This window comes from Physcomitrium patens, chromosome 6 (assembly GCF_059467195.1).
Source record: "Physcomitrium patens ecotype Gransden chromosome 6, ASM5946719v1, whole genome shotgun sequence".
In the NCBI taxonomy this organism is placed as follows: domain Eukaryota; kingdom Viridiplantae; phylum Streptophyta; class Bryopsida; order Funariales; family Funariaceae; genus Physcomitrium; species Physcomitrium patens.
Genome location: NC_143415.1, coordinates 1,710,971 through 1,737,236, shown reverse-complemented (window position 1 = coordinate 1,737,236; position 26,266 = coordinate 1,710,971). Strand labels below are relative to the sequence as shown.

Here is a 26,266-nt window from a genome sequence, read left to right as displayed (position 1 = left end):
TGGCCTTCATTTAGCACTTTCAGGACGAAGTGTGTTGACTGGACCACTGGACCTTGCTGAGCCAGCACTTGGACCTCTTCTCCAGAGTTGGCTTGTATGGGACCCTTCCCTCTAACTCCCCAAGAAACTGCCCACCTTCAGCTTTATCCTCGGACTCCTCGGTCGCGTCGATTTCGAGGCTTGCTATCATTAAATAATGAGCGCAATGCCTTTGGCATATTCTACAGCTTTCGCCAAGTAAGGAGCTGTGAGAGTCCATCCAGGCCGAGCCTCATCAGTTTCCACCGCTCTTGCCTGGTGATAGTAACTGGCTGGAGAACCGCGATTCTGTCCACGAAATTCCCGATTCACATTTCTTTCTTCACGCTGGATCCCGATTGGTTCATGATAGAAACAACACTCGGTAGGCGACGATTTTATAGTGAGTACAGTGATGTGGTGTGGTGGGAGAGAACAGAGGGAAGAATTGGCTTGAGGGACACAATCTACCTACCCCCGCAGAGTGCGGTACAGTTGCATTACCAACCACCAGCGAACGCTCGTTGTTCGAGCAACGATGCAGAGTGCCGCCGCGTCGCTCCCGTCGTTCTCGCTGTCGCTGCTGATGTGCCAGCCTACGCTCACGCGCTCCCAGCGTGTATAAATACCGGCCACCGTTCTGCCGATTCCATGGCAAAGCAGTTAACACTGCTCATGCAGTTGGGATTTTCAGATCTGTCTAGACATTAGACATTAGCGGCCCGTTGCCGGTAGGTGTGCGGACCAGCTCAAGTTGCAAAACGTTTCCGGAACTAATCAGTTCTGCCGCAGAGGTATTGGTTGTTCAGGGTTGGCTGGGAAAGGTTCCATATAGTTTGCCGGTGGTGAAACTCTGTAGTAGCCAAAAATTTGTGATTCACAGAAGCTGAGACTAGGTGCATTGCGAGTTCAGACTGGTGAGTACGCATTGAGTGATAATCAACAGACAAGAATAAGTGCATCGCAGCTGCCGTATAATTCATCAGCAATGGAATGGTCCAGAAGCTCATACTCACAATGCCTGTCTATCCTTGTGCTGGCGCTGTGCTTGAGCTCGCTATTCATTACTTCTCACGCACAGGCTACATCAGTCAGGGCGCTCGAAGGCCAGTTCAATAAGTGGACGCCAAACAACCTGAAGTTCTCCAAAGACGGAAGGGGAGTAGAGCTGGTGCTTGACAAGTATTCTGGTGAGTTGCATGCTTCCCTCCAGGATGGGCTTGTAGAGTAACTCGTTGGTGCGTGTTCAACCCATATGATGTTTACAGCTTACTCAGCACTCCGAATATGTGCATGTATGTGTATGTGTATGCTGTAGACTGAATATGGGTCACGGGTGCGTAGTGTGTCAGTCGCACACATGTGTTGACGTTGCCTCTGGTGCTACGTATACTGATCATGGTGGACATGCGTGAACAGCTGCCGGAATGGGATCCAAGAGGAGTTGGCTGTACGGCGGGTTCGGGGCGTGGATACAGTTGCCGGCGGGCAACTCTGCGGGGACGGTGACGACATTGTATGTAAGTACCAGCATGCCGAGTTCTCTCATGGACGCAGATTCGTCTGCTGTCGCGATGGTTGCTTGATGTGTGGGGACGTGTGAAATGAGTGGGTCGGGTGCGAGGATGCTAGCTCCTGACAATGCGCGCCAGACGGGCTTCGATGGAGTGTGGAGAGAGGTGCTGACGATTGGGAGGAGCTTCGATATGGTGTGTGCACGTGAGGGTGAGTGGCGGACGTGGCACGGCTGCACGGTTTTCTGATCGGTGAGGTTGTTGTGCAGATGACATCTCCAGGACCTCATCACTGCGAGTTGGACTTCGAGTTCTTGGGGAACCAAACCGGGGAGCCTTTCCTGCTGCACACCAACGTGTTCGTGGACGGCGTGGGCGGGCGCGAGCAGCAAATCTACCTGGGGTTCGACCCGAGCGCGGCTTTCCATTACTACAACTTCCAGTGGAACAAGGACCTGATCGTGTTCTACGTGGACAACACGCCAGTTCGGATGTTCAGGAACCTGGAGGGCATTGTGCCCAGGTTCAAGTACCCGAACCACCAGGCCATGGGACTGTTCCTGAGCATCTGGGACGGCAGCAGCTGGGCCACGCAGGGAGGGCGCGTGAAGCTGGACTGGATTGCGGCGCCGTTTGTGGCGACGTACCAGAAATTCAGGCTGAACGGGTGCGTGGTGGAATCATACGACAGTGATGGAATCAGGAAATGCCAGAACACTATGTGGGCGGCTCCTGGGCCGAACGCTCAGCGACTGCCGACTGGGCGAGTGAGGCAGATGAGGGCGGTGAGGCAGAATCAGGTGAAGTACAACTACTGCGACGACAGGAAGCGGTACCCGAGTGCGCCTCCGGAATGCGCGTACAATGTGTTGTAGAGTGGACGTGTAAACTGGGTAGGAGGGGAATAGTGGGGGATAGTGGGGACATTCTTTGATAGCCGTGGTAGTGGAGGCATTAATCTTAGGAAAGAAGGGAAAACAGGTTCAATCGTGTGAAGTTGGCACGAGAAGAAGCTGTGTAGACGGAGGGATAGTAGTCCGCTCCGTGAACCTTCAGAAGCAAGGACTGATAATTGGATTGCAAGGAAAAGTGATGTACATGGAGAAGTGCGCATGAGAAATGAAGTGCGGCATGACATTCCATGGCATGGAGATGACAACAGTGCAGGTTGATGTGGGTCGTGGTGGTTTGTAGTCGTTGTTCTTGGCTATATGTTATGGAGAGAATCTTCGTCTAATGTGTGACTGTGAATGTTCTGGTCGTAATATGGACTTTGACTAGTGATGAGAGCCATGGGAAAGATCAATGTGGGCTTTATTTAGCACTGACAGCGGTTGCGAGAGTTGGCTGTCCTCCCGGTATACCGGGATGGAGGTTGTGCAACACATGGAGTGGAGTATGCCTTGTGATTTTAAGTCTAAGAGGATGGTAGACGAGGTTTTTAACTGGATTGTATGAAATTGTCTGTGTTGTTTCTGTGGATGTTTCTGGGGTATTTAAGTTCTGGCGTATTGGGGTGTTATATACGGCTCAGGTAGTTATACCTGCACCAACTTCAATACCAAATCTGGTTAGTGGATCGTTTCTTTAATGCGTTAATGTCAACGAAGTGTCATGCATGGGTCCTGTCACGTATTTTATACTTGGCTATTCTTTTTTTTCGGTCGATTCTTTTGAGGCAGTTCAGTTGCTACCTTTGAATTGTAGATTCGCCATTTTATTTTTGTTTGAGAAATGATCAAGCTGGTTTTGCGACTTCGGCTAGTAGAGAAAAATTCGCATTTGCGTTGTACTGTAGCAATGTGAATTTATTTTTGAAGTTAAGCCTCTTTCCCCATTCTGAGCTGCGCACATACGTTCAGCTCGCTATGCTGTTTACAAGCCAGAGTGCTAAAATGTACCTTGACTCACAAACTTGCATGGGTTTGTTCAGTTATGCCTCTGCCTTGGTTAAGGCATGCGTCCATACTCTCTTACTGGAGTACTTGCTGGGGGAATTTTACTCGTAGATTATTGTAGGTTTGGCCCACATGATCTGCCTCAGAATCGCACTCAACCTCCGTGCCGCCCTGCCATACTAGCCTGCTTGTTATGCCCAAAAACCTGCTCTAGATTGCAAGATTTTGAGCCGTAATCGCATCTCAGGTACTTCTCTTTCTCCCGGCTCGCGCTCACAGATTTGGCTACATTCTTTAACACACAAAGTGAGGGCGCATACTCCTCTTCGGGGCCCTGAAAGTGCACCATGGCTTCTTGAGTTGTGGCAAGGTTGCTTATCCTTGAATTTACGTTCATACTGCGCCAGCTCGTGGCTCCATTCCTGTTTTGGTGCTGCCAGCATTGTGAGTTGGGAACAATTCTTCCGGCTGGTATATTTCTGCGTTTGCAAGGTCGAGAACGAGCCGGGCACTGGTGGTAGTATGCGAATCCATACAACCATCTTCTCTGCTGTACTTCTGTTTGTGCTCCTTTTTGGCAGGCCCGGGCTAGACTAAGTAGTCTTAGGTGCACTGGAATGACGATGATGCCGAGGGTCAAAGCCTTAGAGATGTTACTCGCTACCCTCGGGATCTTAAACATGGGTCGTGCTTTGAAGTCGTTCACTGGGGTGGGAAACATATTAACATTAGGCAGTGGACATGATGGGCACAGCTGGAGGTAGTCGAATTGGATCGGATACCAATTTTTAGAATTATAAACAAGGTGCTGTCATGCACGATGATATGGGACGTAGTTTTAATCCATTGCAACTGGGAGGGTGGCGCTTGCATGTAATGCCCCAACTCGCTGTTGGCAGAGAGATCGCTGATCAAAGGGGCTCTCATGCTCTAGTCTCCGAGGTGTTTCAACACCCAAGTGCAGCGTGGCCTTGCAACTGAGTCCCTGAAATCCGTTGCTTGGATGATAGGGTGCGCTGTACAATTTGTGGAGCTGGGACCCTCATTCGAGTGGAGGCATTTGCTGTCTTTGCGCTCCACCGCGCTTCTCGTTTCTTTTCTTTGTCATGTTCTTGCTAATACTCAAAGTTGCTTCATTGGATTTCTTCATCCTTCTCCTTCCTTTCCTGCCAACTCATGTGATATTTCCTTCTTTTTCAAGCTCTTGCTAGTCTGCACAAGTCTGTTTTAATGTTGAAATGTAATATTCTAAACTTTCAGAACGTATTCAAGTTTGAAATTTGTTGTTAAATGTGTGCTCCAGCTTTGTTGTCGTCATGCCCTTCAAATGGTTGTGTGTATTTGTAAAAATAGAAATTTATAAGTCTATCTATGTTTTCCAGGGTGTTTTTAAAACGTTTCTAATACACCTTCTTGCATCATTGCCATGTGCCAAACAATTTGTTGATGCATGGACAGTTTTTCCTTGGTTTTTGAGTCTTCTTACATAAAAGCTATGATGATTGGTTTTGAACAAAAGAATGAAACCAAAGCGTTTATAAAAAAAAATCATGCTATGTGATGTTTTCATGGTCTTACTCAGTCTAAGTAATTGTTGCATTTATTTCTAAACTCTGGTTGGATTACAATGTAGCAAAAGTCTTTAACAATGTTGTTGTCGGTGAGGTGTTCTACAAAAACAATTTATGGACGCCAAGGATGATTGGAATAGTAATTCCATTTTTTGGTATATATATATATATATATATATATATATATAGTTTAATTTATGGTTGTCATTTATGTTTTTTAAAATAGGTTGAAATTTTTTATTTTATAAATGAATATATAGTTATTTATTAAAATTTTAAATCCTTGTTATTTGCTTTAAAAAAAAGTAAATAAAGTGTCATAAAAGATTCATGATGATAAGATTTTTTTTTTTACTTGAATTATAAAATATTTTTTACACTTAGCTGGATTATTTTGTTTATGATTTAATTTGATTTTTTTTATATTGATATATATAAATCTCATGGTAGATCTTTACCATTGAGAGGATTTTATCCTCATGCTCAAATATTAGATTCTTATTTTGTAAATACAAATAAATTCCAATTTTTTAAAAAATAATATAGAACACTTAAATTTTTTAAAAATAATTCTTTTATACTTTTATTAAAAAGACATGATTAATGTGTGATATATACAACTATACATATTATTATTATTATTATTATTATTAAATTCGAGTTTAATATTTAAATAAAAAATATTTTATATTTCAATTAAATATATTATAATACAACATCAAGAATACTTTTTTCACAAAAAAAATTTATAAAAAAAAATAATAAAAAAAAAATCCTATTCAAGGTAAATGCTACCATTCATAATATTTAGGAAAGGAACAAAGGACAGGCACAATGACTAGAGACAAAGGAGGGGGAACAATGGACAAGTGCTAGGGACATGAGACAAGGACTAAAAATGGGCATGGAAGAATTAGGACGGAGGACGAGGGATGGGTACTAGAAACAAGGGAGGAGAAATGGAAGAAAGAGAGATCAAGATGAGAGACAAAGGTTGGGAAAAACGATGGGAAATAGACCAAATTAATCATGAGAACACAAGAGGGTGTTAGGTTAATAAGATGGAAGTGTTGCTTTAGCATTCTCTTAAAAAATGCACTACTATATGAAATTGATTTTATTTATAGTTTATGAACTTAAACATCAAAATACAATAGAGTAATTATTTATTATCAAATAAAAGTATAATAAAATACTAAATGAAATAATCTTTAACTCTTAAAGTAAAAAAAATTAATATATTTTTTATTAATTAAATATATGATTACTATAGTATATCTATTATTTTTTTAGTAAATCTTTATAAACATATTTTTATTCTTAATTAATTTGATTTTGTCAATTCTTTTGTTGCAACATGATTATTGTTGATATTTCAAATATAGCATACTATGGCAACTTATGCAAGGTATCATTAATATATTACAATATAAATTTTTATTGAAGTTTATAAGTTATATTTAAGTGATTTTTGTTGGAAAAATACATATTTTTTTTTTAAATACTATGAACTTGAATACGTATTTTTAATTTTTTTTAATTATTATTTTTACCATATTAATTACTTTATAGCTCACTTTCGTATATTTTTTTACCAGTAAACAAATAATCTTATTTTTTAAAAAATAAAATTATTAAATTATTAAAATTATAAAATATATTTTAAAATTTTGTTAAACCATATATTTTATAAATATTTTTTAAAGAAAATTCAAACAATAGTATTAGCAAATTTATTTTTCAGAAAAGAACAATCCAATCTAATGGTAGAAATGAAGTAAAAAAAAAAAAAAACAAACAAACAAACAAACAACCAGTTTGAAATCATTGTTTACAATAGCTCATTAAAATAAATAGAAAGTATTATTATTTTTTTTTTTTGCATTATAAAATAGCTTATTTATTCAACAAAAAAATTATGATTTGATAATTTTAAAAAAAGAGAGGGGGATGTTTTTTTGTGCAAGTGTGCACTTTCTAAGATTACACAATATGTATTTAAAAGATTTGGTGTTTCAAATATTGCAGATTTGAATATAAGAATTTAATGAGATTTATCCAAAATGAAAAGAACAAAAAAGTTAAAAGCAACACATGGTTTGTTATTATTAAAAAAATTGTAATTACTAACACAAATATTTTTTGTAAAAAATATTTACCATAGTTCACATATTAAATTTAATCTAAAGTACAATTTTATATATATATATATATATATATATATATATACACACATGTAGGTACATTAGCATTAAATTTCTTTCCTTTGCTTTGAAAAACTTTTGCTGAAGTATATCATTGATGTATAGTAATTTATAAGTAATAATAAATTACAGTGTAAAAAACATAACTAAAAATCTTGCAAACATGTTTTTATTAATACCATAATAATAATAATAATAATAAGAATTTTATTATCATAAAAAATAAATGTATCTTATGTTATGATATATATATATATATATATATATATATATTTAATGGCTTGATTGATTTTTTAATGTCACTTAGCTTACCTTATTGTTCTTTCAAGCAAAAAAAGAAGTCATGCAATACTTTGAATCTTTATAATGTCAAACTATAGAGAGAGTCTTTCCATATAACAACCTTGTATTCTAATTTAAACCACTTCTTGTAAACAAGATGAAAATTTGATTAGTTTTATGAAGAATGAATGCATGAACAATAATACTGTCGTTTTGATGAATGCACACTAACAAACACCACTAAATATAAAATATAAGATATTGAATAATATATAGATTATCAAAAAATATATATTATAAACATATATTATAAACATATATATATATATATATATATATATATATAGCTTAATCATTTTAGAAGTGGCATTTATTTGTATTCCACTAGTTAAAATAACATATTTTTATACAATGTTTTAAATTAATTGAATTAAAATTATTTAATAATGGATTCAATGAAATAAACTAAAAAAATACTAAAAGGAGTTGATGCAACATGTCATAATGCCATGAAAACATTTTTTTATTTATTTTACAGACAAACAAATTTATAACTTGAAAGACATGTTTGAAATGTATCCATTGATTTCTCCTGTAATTACTGAAATCCAGCTTTTAAGAAATATTAATTATTCTTTTAACCACAAGAGAAGAAAAGATAAAATCATGAGTACTTGGATTTTAAAAATGGGCTTAGAAATTTGAAAAAGAAAAGAAAGAAAAAGGAAAAGAAAATGCCACCCAGTACACAAAGTTGAAAAATATAAATCCATAAAAGAAAGAGGGAAGATTGTGCAGGATATGTGCTTGGATTCAAAATGCTCAAAGTCCTGTAGGTACTTGTGATTTGGAAACTGTGCAAATTGCAGTGGTACCCAATATGAGTGTGCAGATTCAAAATGTCTGTATGCACTGAAGGATAGGATCAGAGGTGTTACATCATAGCCATGTAGTTTTCTCAGGGATACAGCAACACATGGTGGCTCTCAGTCAGATGTTGGAGAATCCACCTGCAAGTTTGTCCTTCCAAAATATATTTTCCTTCTTATAACCTACAATGCACTGGAGCTGACTTGCTCTGAACCCATGAATGAGACACTGACTATATGTAACATGAAGGAAAGAGGTTTTGTGTAATCCAGATCCAAATGTCACAGAGGGAATTCTCATGTCCAACCCTAAGTTGGTGATTTTTGTGAGTTCAAATACAGCGTTAATTCTCTCAAAGTTACAACTGTGATGGGAGAAAAAGGACTTGTTGTATGGGTGTTAAGCAGCTGTCTCCTTTCCTGCTTCCTCCTTCCTGTCCATGAACTAAGTTAATGCTGGTTCAGAGAGAGTGAGTGAGTGAGTAAGTCTACAGATTAGAAGGCGCCATAGCCTGGAAGGAAGGATGCAGGAAAGGAAAGGTGGTGGTACAAACGAGGAGGAGGAGATCTGGACTCAGTACGATGTTAGCAGGGCCCCAGCTGGCTCCTGCTAATCTGTCTCGCCCTTTTACCCACACGTGGGAAGTTACTGCCTAAGTCATGCGCTTTTACTTGAATCTTCCCGATATCCCTACTCATTAATAGGTCTCCACTCCTCATGCACATTGCACACTGATGAGAACTCAGCAGGCTACGCTGCACTCAGGGGTTGAAGCTGTCCTCTGCAGGCATCATCTTTGCGTTGTGTGTGTCATCTTTGTGTGATCAATCACAGGACTGGAGGAGAGAGATGAAGTACGTTGTTCATCCCTTTACTGGGGTTACAGATTCGGTTGTTGCTTTTTCACGGTTTATGGGTAGTTCATGAGGTTCTTGAGCTGCTGGACACTTAACCTGGTAAATCGATCGAGCTCACTGCTAATGGCACTCATTTCGACTTACCACCATGCATTGCACGGAGAAGTGTATATATATTTTGGAGCATATCCGTTCTTCTCATTCTTGCCACAAACGTGGAGGTCATCCTGGTCTCTGTGAAGCCGACTCTCATCAGCATGCATCGTTTTCCAGCTTGTGTTGCCTTCCAGATGTGTAGAGATTTTGGTCTTGACCGAATTACTGTTGTGTCACATTGAGCTGCATTGACACGCTGCGAAACAAAAATTGAGATACATCAGTTGTTGATAGCATCCGATCGACATACATCACTTAGGGTTGAGTCTTGAACTAACTTTATCTTCTCTACATCACCACATTGTTTTTGAACTCGTTCTTGTTTCTATCCTCTTTCAATTCCTTGTAGCATTGAATGCCATCAAGTTGTTGTAGCCTTGCTTTGAGTTGAATGCTTCCGTTAGTGCTTCAAGATGAAGTAGAGCTAAACGCTACGAAGGGTCTCAGGAAGTTATTTCAATTCTTACGCACAGTGACATCAAAATCACTGAGAACTCATGAAAGAGACAAGTCGGTGGGTATGTCGCTTTGCTTCTAAACCACATCTTGCAAGCCATATATCTGACCAAGTCTCGGCCGCAGCTTTTGAAGTGCAGGACAATTTACTCCTTGTACAAGATTTCGGTCAATCGGCCAACAGTGGTCTGGAAGCACATCGTTATTTGTTCAGTCATTTACACAAGGTCACTGATGCTGTCACCTTCGAACGGGCAAATGTGACTCTCTCCAGCCTTTGAAGAGCTTGATAGGTCGAATTCCAGCACTCGGTACATTACATGTTGAGAAACCAATAGTGTTTGGCAATGATTCAAGGTATTCAAGCCATGGCGGTAACTGATGACAAGATTAGGACTTCCGCAAGATGGATTACATTTTTCTTTGCAGCGTGGTCGGTATTCACTGCTCTAAACGTGATGCCAGTGCTTAGCCAAGGCACTGGGTCTCTGACTGGGCCCGTTCATTTTCTTGAAAATTATGAAAGTCGATCAGATGCTCAACATTTTCGTTTGCTCAACAGTGGTCAACAAGTGCAGCTAGTGCTTGATGAATATTCAGGTACTCCGCAACGAATACCCGCTGAGTCATTTAAATGTCCATTTGTATTAGGTTGTACTTAGGCACCTGGTCAAAAATGTCACATAGCAAGTATTTCCCATGAGCAGAGCATTGACATCAAGTGTCATTGTGGCTGGAAACACATGATAGTCAGTGAGAACTCCCAATGAACGTTGTGAACGATATTCACCAGAACTCTGCATCACCTTAAGTTGACTTCTTTTTGATTTAAAACTTGTCTTCTTTCCTGAGTAAAACGTCGATGCTTGTGTAGCTTCTGGATTTGGATCGAAGTACCAGTACCTGTTTGGCAAAATTGGGATGAGCATGAAGCTGGTTCCCGGAAACTCTGCTGGCACTGTGACAGCGTATTATGTAACCCCGATACCACTGACTTGACTATTAGTGTTCTATTTCAGAGATGAAGTTACGTGCACAGAAGAATTGTTGCTGTTCAATTGTCTGTTCTGATTTGCAGTAGCATGCTGCGGGTAGATCACACCGCACTTCTAGAGAGCAATATTCTGCAACTTTCAGTTTACAAATACCTTCTGTGATTGTAGATGTCGTCACAGACACCAGGATTACATGACGAGATGGACTTTGAGTTCCTTGGAAATGTGTCGGGGCAGCCCTACATCCTGCAAACCAATGTCTATGCGAATGGCGAAGGAAAGCGTGAGCAGCGAATATACCTTTGGTTTGACCCAACGGCAGAGTTCCATTCCTACTCCGTTTTGTGGAATAAACAACAGATCATGTGCGCTCTCACCATGTCCTCGTTTCTCTCCTTTGTATCTTAAATTTAGACATTTTGATGATGTCACATTATGCAGTGCCTAGGATGTGGACATGATTGGGGCTGTTGGGTAGCAAGGTTGCTGTTGCTAACCTTTCTCTTCCTTCGGCAGATTTTATGTGGACAACACGCCTATCCGTGTTTACAAGAATAATAAGGACATTGGTGTTCCATATCCCGACTCAAAGGCCGTGGGGATCTACAGCACTATTTGGAACGGAGAAAACTGGGCCACAAATGACGGGTGGACGAAGCTCAACTGGACATACAGTCCTTTCGTTGCTACTTACGAGTCATTTGGTGTCGATGCTTGCCGAGTGGAAAACGGTAACACTGCCAGTTGCATTGCGCAGTCAAACAGTTGGTGGATGCAATCAGAGTACCAAACTCTGGGGGCTCATCAAGTCGATGAGCTCGCATGGGTGAGGAAGAACTACCTTCTTTATGACTACTGCGCAGACAAGAAGCGTTTTCCTGTTGCGCCAGCCGAATGTGCCCGAAACCCATTATAAATTCATTTTATTGACTGATGATTTTTCTGGAGGTTGTGCTTTCCATCTTCCAGCTCTTACAATTCCCTTCTGCCGAAATGTGGAAAATCTGTAAGCAGGCGTGACTGTAATTGGCGTATGCATCCCGGATATGGGCCAGGTAATAGAGCTCATAGACAAAGGAACAGCGATCTGGGACTAATCTGTTAGGGCATGCGGAGTGTGCATAAATATCAGTAGTTGGTTTTCGTCTCTTGTCTGAGTGATCTACAGAAAATATGCGAAGGAATCATCAGCACTAAGTGAAGAACGCCTCTTACTAGGATTTTTGGTGGTACAGCTGGCGTGCATTATCATGAAGCCGCCAGTCATTTTTTGAAAATTAGTGTCACAAAGTCTATTTCAGTAAAGTTTATTCTTTGTGCATGTTTTTTCTCCAATTTAGTCACGAAAAAATTGAGATATATCTCTGTCCTCTACCTCAATCTAAATATTTTTAGAAAATAAATGGTTGGGTTGGCGACTTTTATAGTGTAATAGAAATGCAGATGAATGTACGTGCATGCAGAATCTCTCTGAGTCCAGTAAACTGCTCTCTTTAGTAATCTGCAAGTCTAAATAAGACGCTGACTTATTTCAACGAATATATCATTGTAGACTACGCTAGTTCCGAATCGTTGGTTATCCACCATTCTCCATCTTTAGATAAAACTTCCTATTGTCAACGCACAAATGGACATCTGAAGTGTACATGCACTCATGAAAAATTCATATTCATTGTATGAGAGATAGTGAGCAAAAACTGAATCTGACAGGTATGGAGTTTATCAAATAGAACAGGTGATCAAATTGCAGATTACTAGGAATGTCAAATAAATACACGCGTTGTGTGCCAACTAGATTTAGCCCGAGTTTAAATAATATTTATACTAATAATCCTAGTATTACAAATAATAAATTGCTGTGTGAGCAGAACGTGTCAGCTCCATTCATTGATTGAATTGCAATGCAGTTCATGTCAATTAAAATTATAGTGCTCACGGCAAACAATCATTTCACGAATTTCTCTTCAAGTTACGGGTGGATATACAGTACATGAGATAGAATAACAATTCTAGATGAAATGTCATCACAACAGATTTTATTGATGGATTGCCAAGGTCTCCACAATCTGACCAGTCTACGAATTTGCCACACTTTTGTACACGGAGCATTGGAGACTCCCATTTCAAGATATATTTAATAAAATAAGCCGGCTTAGAATTTCAAAATCCAATATCCTTATTTCATTACCTATAACCCTTGGAAATTGCCATCGTACAATTTAGTCATCTTCGTATAAGCTAGAATTTTCTTGATAGAGGATGCAGGAATTTCTTGATAGAGGTTGCCACAAAAAATCTGGGCAGCACACTACGTGGTAAAAGAGATTAACGCCAAAACTTTCGTGGAGGTAACAGAATAGTGTATATCAATTCACCAGTAAACTATAACTGAGGTACGTTACGAGCACATTCACTCGGCTCAGTTGGGTATCGCTTGGTGTCTTTGCAGTAGTCATAGACCTCGTAATTCTCCTTCACCCACAGGATTTGCTCCGCCTGGTGTCGGTCAATGGTTTGGAAAGCGGAAGCCTCCCACCAGTGCGTAGTGGTTGCAGTGCAGGGACTGATGTTGTTGTCAGTAACCACGCAACCATCCAACGAACTGAAATCTTTAAACGAAACAATAAATGGTGCGTGAGTCCAATTAGTTTTGACTAGACCTCCTTGTGTTGCCCAACTGTCACCGTTCCAGAGGCTGGCGTATAAACCCATGGGCTTACTGTTGGGATATGCAATGCCCAAATCTCTGCTGTTCTTGTATAAACGAATTGGCTTATTATCCACGGTGAAGCTGCGTCAAGGAAGGGCAAGAATTTTAGCTTTTCAATATGCATTGGGCAAATGCAACACAACCTTGCAAATATATTCCAACATGACCTGCAGATTGAAATAGTGCAGTGCTACATAGAGGAATAGGTCATATGTTATGTCAGCTACACAATTTACATTTCCAATGCAATTCCAGTGAAAAGAAACTGTAAACAATTGCGGTCCGAAACTTGAATCAATATGGAGGATGGTAACCCACGTACATGATCTGTTTCTGGTTCCACAAAACACCATAAGTGTGATACTCCGTAGTCGGGTCAAACCATAAGTTGATCCGTTGCTCCCTGCCACCAATACCATTTGCGAAGACATTGGTTTGCAGAATGTAAGGGTCTCCTGATGTGTTGCCTAGAAACTCAAAGTCGAGCTCATCGTGTGCGGGCTGGTCAGACGACAACTGCACACCCGAATACCAAACTTATTAGCAATTTGGCACTGAGCATACGTCAAGGAATATAGAGACCGACAGCATTGTGTGCGGTTGTCTCAGGCACGTTACCAGGAAATCAGCTAGAAATGATATCTCATTCGCCAGATGATGTAACGGAATTAACTGTTACTGTAGGAGATGGTTACAGAGATCTCCACCATAAGACTCAAGGCCTCCAAAATGATGGTACTTAGTCGAGAAAATCACACGAGGAGACTTACATAGTACGCAGTTACGGTTCCGGCTGAATCACCCGGCACAAGCTTGATCTTCATGGTGATATTTCCAAAAAGAAACTGCTGTTTAGATCCAAATCCAGAAGCTGACCAAGGCACCACACTTTTAGTCCGTGTGAGGCACAACCAAATCACGTATCTTATTACCCATGGCCCTGGTTGTGCAACCAAGAAAACTAGCTTTCTGACGAGGTTCACAGCATGACGACATTCACAAGCTTGTTTGAAATGTACGCATCGTCAGAGAATGGATTGTGGAGCTTGAAACACGATATGAGTGAAACGAATTGAGTACTTACCAGCGTACTGGTCCAGCACAATCTTGGCCTCATTACCATCAGGAGAAACTTGCACGTGATATCCGTCCGAGGAGAAAGTGCTAAACTGCTCAGTGAATGTAGCACCGTAGGTTACGCCAACCATAGCTAAACACAATGCAGCAAGCATTGCTTGCGCTACAGTTTTCAACTCCAGAATCCCCATTGTCAATCTTCTTGAAAGCTCTGCTTGGAGTGTGTGGCAGCTTGTTCTACCAACACGCTCCTCGCGAAGGTTCTGAAGACTATATATAAAGAGAGTCACAGAGGCCGGACACTGTCCACACTGCACCTTGGAGATGACAATGTGAAGCTTCAAGCGAATTATCAAACACCTCTAGTTCGCAAGCTTTCACTCTCGAAGCAAGCCAATCTTCTTTCAAGATGAAAACTCAGAAAAAGCTATCAATTACAGCCTCCAAAATCCAGATTCAAGTTAGCATGCAAAAGTTCCAAAACCGTCCCAAACACCGGAACTATTGTCACAGGACCTACAGAGGTGGAACACGCTGCCTGAACGATGAGCCGGGCGGTTCGGCCAGAGTGACCATGGAACAGTTCAATGACTACTCCCTGAATCTTTCTTATATTGTTACAACGTCACTAAAAACGATAAACCCTGTAAATCTGTAGAAAAGCCAAAACGAAGGCTGTAAGATGAAAAACATTACGAGCTGGAAGGACTCCAAGAAGATGAAATCTGCAGAGGAGGAGGCAATATTTATGACCCCCTTGGGAACAACGCCGTACTGCATGTAGTGAATTGTTGCAGCGGTAGCATGAGTGCGGAGAAAAGGTTACACAAAGCGTCGAGCTCTTTGATGAACATGAGTATGGAGACTTCTGACAGGTGAACCTCGTCCATGTAAATTTTTATTGTGATGAGCGTGAGCCAGCTGCATCGTGGGACTAGTTGGCAGGCAGGCTTCATTCTCACCCCTTCCGGTGCTTGGGTTCTGAAGACTAGCCACGATGAAGCCGCGTCCCAACTCCCCTGGTGAGCTGTAAATCCTCTTGTGTGACGAATTCGTCGTCACCGTGGCCACCGTCTTGTATTTGATAAGGAGCTGAGGACATCTCTGGAAAATCAATCTCGAATATCCTCATATTAGCATTGCAATCAACAGGGCGATAGCGACGGTCAGATTTATTTACAGGGGGATGGCTTCTTATTTACCGACTGCCATACTCTTGCTGTGACTTCTTATTCACCATTTACAAGTCTTATATCTTGATTGGCAGTTTTACTCCATTACTCATGTCATTACCCCGGGAGGCTGCTGATCTTGTGATCTCTCTTGGGTCACACCAAGCAATGGCATTCATTCTGGCTCAAACTCCTCTTGAAACATATAACAACGAAAGAAGTGATGCAGAAGGGAGCTCGCAAGTACTGACTTGGGATTTGCAACGCGCATATGTCCTGCTTGGAGTGTGGGTGGAAGAGTTCGTGCAGGAGTTATTAAGAACTTGGGTGATTTTTCTTCTGAAAATTGTAAGCTATGATGTGAAGCTCGAACAGTAGCTTAGTTTCAAGCTGAGCCTGCTCATTGTGCATTACTCATGGCATCCTTGGCATCACAGCGAATGGTCCTTTTTTCAAAGCCCCTTTTCCTTGTTACCTAACAATCCACAGAGGTGTCTAAACAGCAGAAACCCAGCTCGTTAAATCCGTGAGTAGCCAGTGCAGGACTTCAAAATGGAAATTTAAGTTCCCTGGCTTTACCGTGTCTGTGCAAGGATCCTTTAGGTGCCATTTCTCCATGGAGTACTCTTACAGCTTACCTGCTGTGCCTGTGAACGTAGTCCTACCCAATCAAATGTCGGCTCATAAATTAGGTCAAGCCTGCCAGGTCCAATAATTTGGGACCAAAGTCACTGTACCACCACTGGAAATCTGGAGCTAAGGCCTGCGATGCTGCACTCAATTGGCTAAAGCATATTTCTGTCATTTTAGGTGATGTTGTTGCAAAGAATCTGCGCTGGCTACCACAGCTGAGACGTCAGTATTCTCTTGAACCATAACAGTACAGTACAGGGAAAAATAACCTTTGTAGCATCACTAGTTGTACACTGAGACCACCAATGCAACATTAACAACAAGAACAAAAAGAAGGATCTTAAAAGACAATAATAAACTTACTCTTTGCAAGAATCCACACTTTGTAGCATGCACAGAAAATAGCTTAGTTTGATGGATGGTGTGATTTAAGCAGCCAAAACAATACACAAACAGAGAGGGATAAGACCAATTAGGGCATCACTAGTTGTCTCTGCCTGAAAAAAACAGCCAGCAAATGGGGAGAATCAGACATTTTTGACACAGAAAGTTGAAAGAGAGATCTGCAGCTGGCTGTTGGACATATTGTTGAAGGACGCCATCATGAAACTTTGCAGGGTCACAGGTCTTCTTCACAAAAAAAGAGAACACATAGGACAAGACCAATGGCCCCACTTGGGTGCAACTCCCAACTTGCTCTGTTGTTTTTTTTTTGCTAATTTTGTCTTTTGATTTTTTTCTGAATGCACACACCCACACACACACACCCATGTGTATATATATATATATATAGAAATATAAATTCATTTCAGCAACAGTTCACAGTTGGTTTTCTCAAAATTAGAGCATAAAACAATATTTTGAACTTAGTACTCAAACCTGGGATTTACAAACATGCACAAGCTGGTTTTTACTTGGATTTTTTTTGTTTTTCATTTTCCTTTGTTTGGTGATTTGATTTTAGATATATTTATGTGTGATCATCTCCACAGTATGACTAGGAATTGTGTGGTTTCGATGGGCTATTGCTGTGAAGGGATTCTGTACTGATGTGGATGGAGATGGCCCCATGTGTCACAGAGGCAGGCCTCCACGAACAGCTCTTGGACAGTCAAACATGAGAGGCACTAACTACAATCTCTGTGACATAGATTCGGATGATGGAGAGGGAAGGGAAGGGCGCAGTCTTTGGTGACTTTGATCCCCTTTGAAATCAGGTAATCCACAGGAGGAGGTTTTGTCCTTTGAAGATCAGCTGCTGATGCTGATGACACTGCTACTGATTCTGCTGCTGCTGCCTATGCTTATGTTTTGAAGATTGCTAATTTTTGTTGGCACATGAGTATCCATCACTTCATCCGTGTGATGGGACTAAACATGAACCCAGCTGCATTCTGTGGTTGCCCCTTCACTGAATCATCCCCTGCCTGGCTGCCTGCCAGCTAACCTGTTAGCCAGGAGGACATGGCTCCTGACAGCTACACTCAATCAGTTTACTTACCAAAACTCCTCACTTTGATTTATTCCTAATTCTCTCTTTCTATAGATTGAAGTGATCTTCATGAAAAGAGTAGCATATTTTGTGTTTTTCTTTTTCTTTTTTGTTTCTTGTCTTTGATATTTGGGAAGGCAGGGTTTATCTTGTGAGCAAGATGGTCACAAGAGATGCACATGTGGGTGAGTGTTAATTGTCCAGGTTCTGGGGTTCACAAGACCTGGCTGCTGTGGTAGTAACTGCAGAGGATCGATCCCTCTCCTCCTTTCTGGACCAGAGGTGACCTCTCTCTCCTTCCCTGACTGAGCCTTCATTGCTAAAAGCCTCCATCAGCACCAAGGAGGCTAACTCCACAATTTGGTCACTCACCCTCTCCCCACTCTTCATGCATCCATCCATCCACCGTCACTCTATTAATTCATCCATGTATCCACTCACACTCTATTCATTCACCCATCCCTACAAAAATGCATGTGCTGTGTCCTATGATGTAGAGTACACAGCCATCCATCACTTCACAGACTGAGCTGCACAAGGTGTGGAGAAAAAAGCTATAGTTAACTGCTAAAGTAAAGCAAAATAACTAGAAATATTAATCAAAAGACAAATTCTCTGCCACCAGGATTTAATATTGTAAGAGAAATGTATGAAGTATGGTATCAGACACACACAATTCTCTAGAAAGTCTTTCATGGTGTATAAGTACCAATTTCATGTATTCAAACTAAATTTCTAATTAAAAAAAATAATACATGCACCATAGTTCATTATCCAATTATTATTATTTATTTATTAAAATTAAGTTTTTATATTACACTAATAATGAATAAAATATAATTTTTATCCTCTCTATGTATCAATCTAAGGATTTTTGAGGTTATTTTGACTGCAAATTATCTTTTATTTTTATCTAAAAGTTCTTGTAGTGTTGATTTTCTAATTTACCTTATTTTTCTTTGTTTATGTTCATAAAAAGTAAATAGAAGTCTTTATAATGAAAATGATATTATAGAATAAAATTTCTACTACCTTCTTAATTTTAACATATGTTTTTAAAAGTATTTTTCTACTATGTTAATAGTTAAGTTCTTCTAAATCATCTAATAGTTGTATTATAATACAAAAATATATTAGAATTATTCAAATTGACTACTAGAGCTAATTTCTCATGCATTGAATTGGATAAAATTGTCTTCTATTCATATAATAATTAATAAGAGATATAAGAAGTCAATGATGCCTACTTGCTAAATTGGTAATTTATTAAAATTTTTAGAAATATTTAGTGCCAATTGTAGTGGGTTCTTTAAAAAAATCCATATATATATATATATATATATATATATATATAGACCATGCTTGATAATTTGAATAATTTACTTTTAAAATAATTTTTTCTTAAAAACAAAATTTGAAGGTAGTATAAAGATCTATTAGTGCTTTAGTATGTATATCTCCAAAAGATCCAAAAAAATATAAATTGGTGTTGAGATCTTCTATAATGCACCTATCTTCACTTGTTGCATGCCAAGCCCTCCCAAAAAATTATATGCCACAAGTATAGTAGCCAGTCATAAAAAGATTTATACTTGGCATAATGTAAGCACAATTTTATTATTGTAATCACTCAAATATTTTTTATAAATGTAATATATATTTTTACAGATTTCTTTTGAAATTAAAAATATTATCAATATGGTATTTGGCAAACAAGTCAATCAAGACTTGATCTATTACCTTCTAAAACTTAATCCTTGCTATCATAATCAACTTCAAAAAATGTTGTCTTCATTTGCTCATCTACAAATAGAAGCAATTTATGTTAATTAAAAATTATATCTAAAGTACTACATATTTTATAAAAATCTTCCATATATCATGATTTTTCTTGCATTGATATTGAATACTAATTGAACTTGGTCTTACAATTAACTAAGCAAAAATCTACATACATTTATTTCTTTACTTAATTGATTTATACATCCTTTTCATAAGGCATAACTATAATACAAGTTTATTTATTATTTGAGAGCTCAAATAAGTCAATGGCCAATAATTCTTAATATCAAGTTTGATTACTAATTTTTTTTAAAATAAATTGAGTAAGTAAAGTTGTTAAAACATTTTGTGGTTATCTTTTAAATAAATATGGATTGATTTGTCTTTATATTCTTTCAAATCTTTATAATTGAAAGTAAAAAATTATAATATAGACAAATAAAAGTATGCCATTAAATTGGTTGAGCAAAGATAGACAATAATAAGTCTATCATTACAACCAAAATTCCTAATACAATTATAATCTTCTAATACTTATGTAAGAACTTCAATCAAGTATTCTATGGATAAGGCAAATCTTTAGAATACCTTGCAAGTAAGTCCAAGAATGTTACAGCTTTTAGTTCTACAATGTTAAACATAGATGTAAATTTTTTATCTAATAATATTATATAATAAATAGTAAAATTAATAAAAATATACTATAATTAAAAATAGTCTATATCAATAAGATTATATTTTTAATTATAAATATTATTAAAATTAATTAATTTTTACTATTACTAGAAAATTATTCTTATCTAATTAATGCTTCTTTAATCTAGTTATCTAAATTAAATAAAAAATAAAGTACTTATTGACCTACCAAAATATCATAATTTATACAATTAGTAATTACACACTAAAAAGTGACATGCAAATACAATTGATTAGAATCATTTTATAATTTTATAATTTTATTAATTATTAAGCTAAATAAAATGAGTAAGTTAATTTTTAAATTTTTTTATATTAAAAATATTATATTTTAGAATTAGAAAGATTAAACTAATTATAAGAGATCTCAAATATTCTTAAGTTTCTTTAAATGTCTATATTTAAAAAATTAAACAAATATTCTTATGAATTGAGTTGAATCCTAGTTAAGTAGATATTATCAATAATCAACTCATAGTCTATAGAATTGGAATGATAAATAATGTAAAAGTAAGATAGGCCATTTCAATAATTTAAATAGATGAGTTGAAGAGACAACATGTAATGTCACAATCATAGAGTCACATTAAGAGACTTGTTACAAAATAATTTTAAATTAAAACAAGGAATCAAACATCCATATTATAGTTAGATTTGATTTATATTTTAACTTCCAAGAGGCATAACTAAATTGTGGAGGAGAAGAGAGAGAATTGTGGCACTTTAAAAGACTATGCTAAAATCAAATTCCTCCAAACAGATTATAAATGAACGCCTGTCAAGGACATGAATCTCGAAGAAAGGGAATCTTCAATACACTCTTTTGTCACTGAAGAGAACTAAAAAGTCACTCAAAAGGTGTTATAATATTAATTAGAATGGCTATTGCCAAAAAAACAAGAAGACTAGAAAGTCTTGAAACAAGACTAAGATTAGAAAGACTTTGACAAGAGTGAAGAAGGCTTCATTCTTGCTTCCATATATACTATCTAACTAAGAGCCACGTAGCGATGTCCTATAGGACTTCCAACATGTGTTGACTTTGCTAGCCACATGTCTTATCTTGCAAGATAAGTTATTTATGTATGCACTACGTAGTTGGCTTATTCCACAAGCTACTATACGGAGGTAACATGTTCCACAAGGTGCCAATACATGGTTAGCTTTTTGGCCAAGTTTCTAACCTACGAATACATCTAAAGTCAAAACTGCATCTATAGAGCTTTTAAGAAGCTTCTCTAAAAGACTTTGTAAAATTATTCTATTTCACCTACTTCTACTTAATCATATAAGTAACTATTGAGGTAAATATATATGTCTATGATATTATCTCCCCTTCTAGAAATGAGTTCCACGAGGAGCGGTCTTTATATGTTGAGGAAGTCCAAGATGTGGTGAATTATATTTGCTACATATTTCGATCTTTACTCTCTTCGAAGATGGTTGATAGGTCCTCTCAACCATCTATAGTGTTCCATACCAGAGCGAAAAAACCACCCTATTATTTGGTCATTGTTAAGGCCTTCATAACTTCCTTCAAATAAAATATTTAGAACAACGTCACAAGTAGTTTCTACCTCTAATAAAATCACTAAACATCGGGATTTTCTTCCAAGGTCGTGATACCAAACACGTTGTATCTTGCCATCTATTCAAAGAAGGACATATCATTCTTGAGGATCTTCATCTCGATTCTGTCGTCTTGAAGGTTGTCACAATCGCAATGTCTCGTCTTATAAGTCCACAAATAAAAGCTCTTGAGTTGAATCTGCTGGTTGTTGGTGCTCCATCTCATCACAAATATAGAAAATCTACAATGAAAGATAGAAAGTAGAATGTTATTTTCCTTTGATCTTGTTTCTTTTATATCAAGGTTTGCTATTCTTCATCTTGGTTTTGTTGGATGTCGTTGATGAAAGACTTCAACTTTCTTTTCTGCATTTGCAAGATTCTTTGATGGCTCCCATGTGCGTTCACTAATATCATATCTATGCCAATGAACAAGATATTCCAACCTATTTTGATGCCACCTTGAGCCTAAGACTTCTTCCACCTCAAACTCTTGGTTATTATCCACTTCTATAGGAGGAGGTGGCATTTGTCTTCTTCCCAAGATATTCACTATCTTATACGGCTCCAAAAGAGACATGTGAAATACAGGGTGGATCTTCATAGTGTCACGGACATAGAAATATAGGCTCGAGATCTAACAAGAAGTTCAAGAAGAACTAACAAGAACTAGATTAATCAGATGAATACAAGAACAACACTAGAGAGGTGAGCTAGAGCTCCAAGAGATGTGTTGTCGAGACTGAAGAACTCTTCAGCCTCGATTTTAATATATATTCCTATTTAGGAAGCTTCTTAAGCAACTTCTACCAACTAGGAAGCTTCTCAAGCAACTTCTACCAACTAGGAAGCTTCTCAAGCAACTTCCACCAACTAGAAAGCTTCTCAAGCAACTTCTACTAATTAAGAAGCTTCTCAAGTAACTTCCATCAACTAGGAAGCTTTTCAAGCAACTTCCACCAATTAGGAAGTTTTTCAAGCAACTTCCACCAATTAGGAAGTTTTTCAAGCAACTTCCATCAACTAGGAAGCTTCTAGAAGGTTCCAAAGACTTACTTCTAGAAGGTTCTAAAAACTTGTCTCTAGAAGGTTCTAAGTACTATGTCCCTAACATCACCCCCTCTTTTAGCTTCGAGGTCTCTGAGAAGCAATATTGTTGTTAATCAGTACCAATGAAGATCTGTCGCATAACGTCTGCTATGAATTCCAACTGTTGTTCACGAGGCAAGTAGTTCATCAATCCTTGAAGTCAACGGTAGTGGTCCACGCCTTTGACTTCTGACCAAGCATGAACTTTCGTGTCTTCATTGTGAAATTGTCCTACAAACATGCCTTTTGGCTGACCATCGTAAGCAGGCTCGAACTCAAATACAATCACCAATGATCGGTTACTCGGTATCCTCCGTCGTCGTCGTGGTGTAGGCAGTTCTTCATCTTGGGGTCACCTTCGTGAGCTAGTTGGTTGAGATAATCTGATTGGCATAGTATCTATCTCTTGGCTATCCATATGTCAAGGACAAGAACTCGATGAAAGCTAAAGAGTAAGTGAGACTTTTCTCAAAAAGAAATAGGACAAAATAGAAATATGTATATTAAGAAAGAAACTGGAATGGCTATTGCCAAAATACAAGAAAACTAGAGACCCTTGAAACTTAGACTAGAAGCAAGAAAGGAGTTGACAAGAGTGAAGAGGGCTTCACTCTTGCCTCTATATATACTATCTAACTAGAAGCCACGTGGCGATGTTCTATAAGACCTCCAATATATGTTGACTTTCTAGGCCACATGCCTTTGCTTGCAAGGCAAGTTTTCTATGGATGGACCACGTAGTTAGCTTGTTCTTTAAGCTTCCAACATGTGTGGCACATGGCTAACTTGTTGACCAAGTTTCTAACCTAAAAGTCAACTATAGACTCCTATAAAGTCAAAGCAGCGTCTATGAAGCTTCTAAGAAGCTTCTCTAGAAGATATTACACAATTAACCTACTTTTATCTACTTTTACATACTTTTATCTATTCATATAGGTAATTATATGTATGTCCGTGACATTACCCCCCCTTCTAGGGACGAGTTCCACGAGGAGCGGTGATTATATATTGAGAAAATCTAATATGCGGCGAATTGTATTTGCTACATACTCTGATCTTTGTTCTCTTCGAAGATAGTTGATGGGTCCTCTTAGCCATCGATAGTGTCCCATTCCAGGGCGAGAAGACCACCCTGTTATTTGATCACTGTTGAGGCCTTCATAACTTCCTTCAAATAATACATTTGAAACACCATCAGGAGTCGTTTCTATCTCCAATAATATCACCAAACATCGAGAATCTCTTCCAAGGTCGTGATACCAAACGCGTTGTATCTCACCATCTATTCGAGGAAGAACATGTCGTTCTTGAGGATCTTCATCTCGGTTGCGTCGTCTTGAAGGTTGTGACAATCGTAATGTCTCATCCGGTAAGTCAACAAACGAAGGTTCTTGAGTTGAATCCGCTGGTTGTTGGCTCTCCATCTAATTAGCGTCACAAATGCAAAGAAGTTACAAACAAGGATAGGAATTTGAATGTTATCTTGCCTCAATCTTGTCTCTTTTATAAGAGAGGTTTTCATCTTGGTTTTGATGGATGTCGTTGATGAAAAACTTTGACTTTAGCTGATGCATTTGCTAGATTCCTGGATGGCTCCCATGTGCGCTCACTAATATCATATCCGCGCCAATGAACAAGATATTCTAGCTTATTTCGGCACCGCCTTGAGTCTAATATCTCTTCCACCTCAAATTCTTCATTATTATCTACTTCTATAGGAGGCGGTGGCATTTGTCTTCTTCCTTGTATATCCACTGTCTTATATGGTTCAAGAAGAGACACGTGGAATACAGGATGGATCTTCATTGACTCCGGTAGATGTAACCGATATGCAACTGGGTTGATCTGTTCAGAAACAGAAAAGGGGCCAAGCCTACGATAGTCCAATTTGTCACAAGGTCGAGTGGTCTTGATATTGCGACGAAGTAGCCATACCTTATCACCCACGTTGAGTTGTGGTTGCTCTTTACGATATACATCTGCATTTATCTTTTGTCGTTCTTGAGCTTTCTTCAACTGCGCCTTCATTATTGCATGTAACTCTGACAACCGATTTGCCATATCTTCTGCTGCAGGATTATCAACTTTTGAAAAATCAAAAGTATCAAGTCGTGGATGATAGCCATAATTGGCAAAGAAAGGTGTTTGTTGCGTGGAGGAATGTACCGTATTATTATAAGCAAACTCTGCCAATGGCAGAAGGTTTGTCCAATCATCTTGTTGGTAGTTGATGGTACACCTTAAATACTGTTCCAAGACTTGGTTTACGCGCTCTGTTTGTCCATCAGTTTGAGGATGGAAAGCTGAAGATAGCTTTATGTCCACTTTTAAAATCTTGAAAAGAGTCCTCCAGAATCTCGACACAAATTGAGTTCCCCTATCCGATATGATATCTTTAGGTAATCCATGATAGCGATAGATATTATCAATGAAAAGCTTAGCTGTTTCTTCACCTGTGATAGATTTTGTACATGGCATAAAATGTGCCATCTTGGTGAAACGATCTACTATCACAAATATAGAATCATAAGATCTTGAGTTTGGAAGATCTGTGATGAAATCCATAGAAACAGAAGACCATGGTTGTTCTGGTATAGGTAATGGCTGAAGAAGTCCGTAAGGTCGATGTCGAGGAATTTTTGATCTTGAACAAATATCACATGATTGTACAAAGTCTTTGACTGACTTCCACATTTGTGGCCACCAAAAATCTCTTGATATGAGTTCCAGAGTCTTATTATATCCAAAGTGCCCTGCTGCTGGAAAGTCATGACGTGCTTGAAGAACACGCAAACGTGCTTTTCCTTCTGGAACATATAGGCGTCCTTCAAAATATAATAGATTATTCTTGAACTCGAACTTAGAAGAATCATGAGACTTGGAAGAATTATTCTCGATATCATGAACAAGAGGGTCTGAGGACATACTGGACTGGATTTGCTTGAGAAAAGTTGAATCAACAGTCAATGTTGATTTCACTGCTCGGAGATGAAATTGCTCCGGTTTCAAGAGGACCGTTCTTTGTTGCTCAAAAGCTGCATCTCCTTCTTTTGGTGCAAAATAAGAACGTCTAGACAGGGCATCGGACAAACCTTGTTGTTTTCCTGGCCGATAAGTGATAATGAAGTCGAATCTTGACAAAGACATACTCCAACGAGCTTGACGACGATTCAACACGCGTGCTGACATGAAATACTCGAGGTTCTTGTGATCTGTATACACAGT

General features: G+C 38.5%; 3 protein-coding genes across 4 annotated transcripts; 2 read left to right on the top strand and 1 right to left on the bottom strand.

Annotated features, from left to right (window-relative positions):
- The first annotated feature begins 682 nt into the window (after positions 1–682).
- LOC112283207 (xyloglucan endotransglucosylase protein 7) lies at positions 683–2,679 on the top strand. The gene is made up of 3 exons (XM_024521643.3): positions 683–1,208; positions 1,438–1,538; positions 1,802–2,679. The coding sequence occupies exons 1-3, from the start codon at positions 1,007–1,009 to the stop codon at positions 2,405–2,407; spliced, it is 909 nt and encodes a 302-aa protein (XP_024377411.1). The 5' UTR covers positions 683–1,006; the 3' UTR covers positions 2,408–2,679.
- A 6,396-nt stretch (positions 2,680–9,075) lies between these two features.
- Positions 9,076–12,142, top strand: LOC112283832 (putative xyloglucan endotransglucosylase/hydrolase protein 5). Of its 2 annotated transcripts, none has more exons than XM_024523060.3 (5): positions 9,076–9,211; positions 9,953–10,426; positions 10,701–10,801; positions 10,990–11,186; positions 11,338–12,142. In XM_024523060.3, exons 2-5 carry the CDS (start codon positions 10,174–10,176, stop codon positions 11,735–11,737), a joined length of 951 nt encoding a protein of 316 aa, XP_024378828.1. In that variant the 5' UTR covers positions 9,076–9,211; positions 9,953–10,173; the 3' UTR covers positions 11,738–12,142. The 2 variants fall into 2 exon arrangements, with proteins under 2 accessions (XP_024378828.1, XP_024378827.1); XM_024523059.3 differs by having other exon boundaries at positions 9,089–9,630.
- A 686-nt stretch (positions 12,143–12,828) lies between these two features.
- LOC112283833 (xyloglucan endotransglucosylase/hydrolase protein 9) lies at positions 12,829–15,182 on the bottom strand. The gene is made up of 4 exons (XM_024523061.3): positions 14,616–15,182; positions 14,302–14,402; positions 13,854–14,047; positions 12,829–13,612 (listed from the first exon to the last, which is right to left on the bottom strand). Exons 1-4 carry the CDS (start codon positions 14,797–14,799, stop codon positions 13,204–13,206), a joined length of 888 nt encoding a protein of 295 aa, XP_024378829.1. The 5' UTR covers positions 14,800–15,182; the 3' UTR covers positions 12,829–13,203.
- Between the last annotated feature and the right edge of the window lie 11,084 nt (positions 15,183–26,266).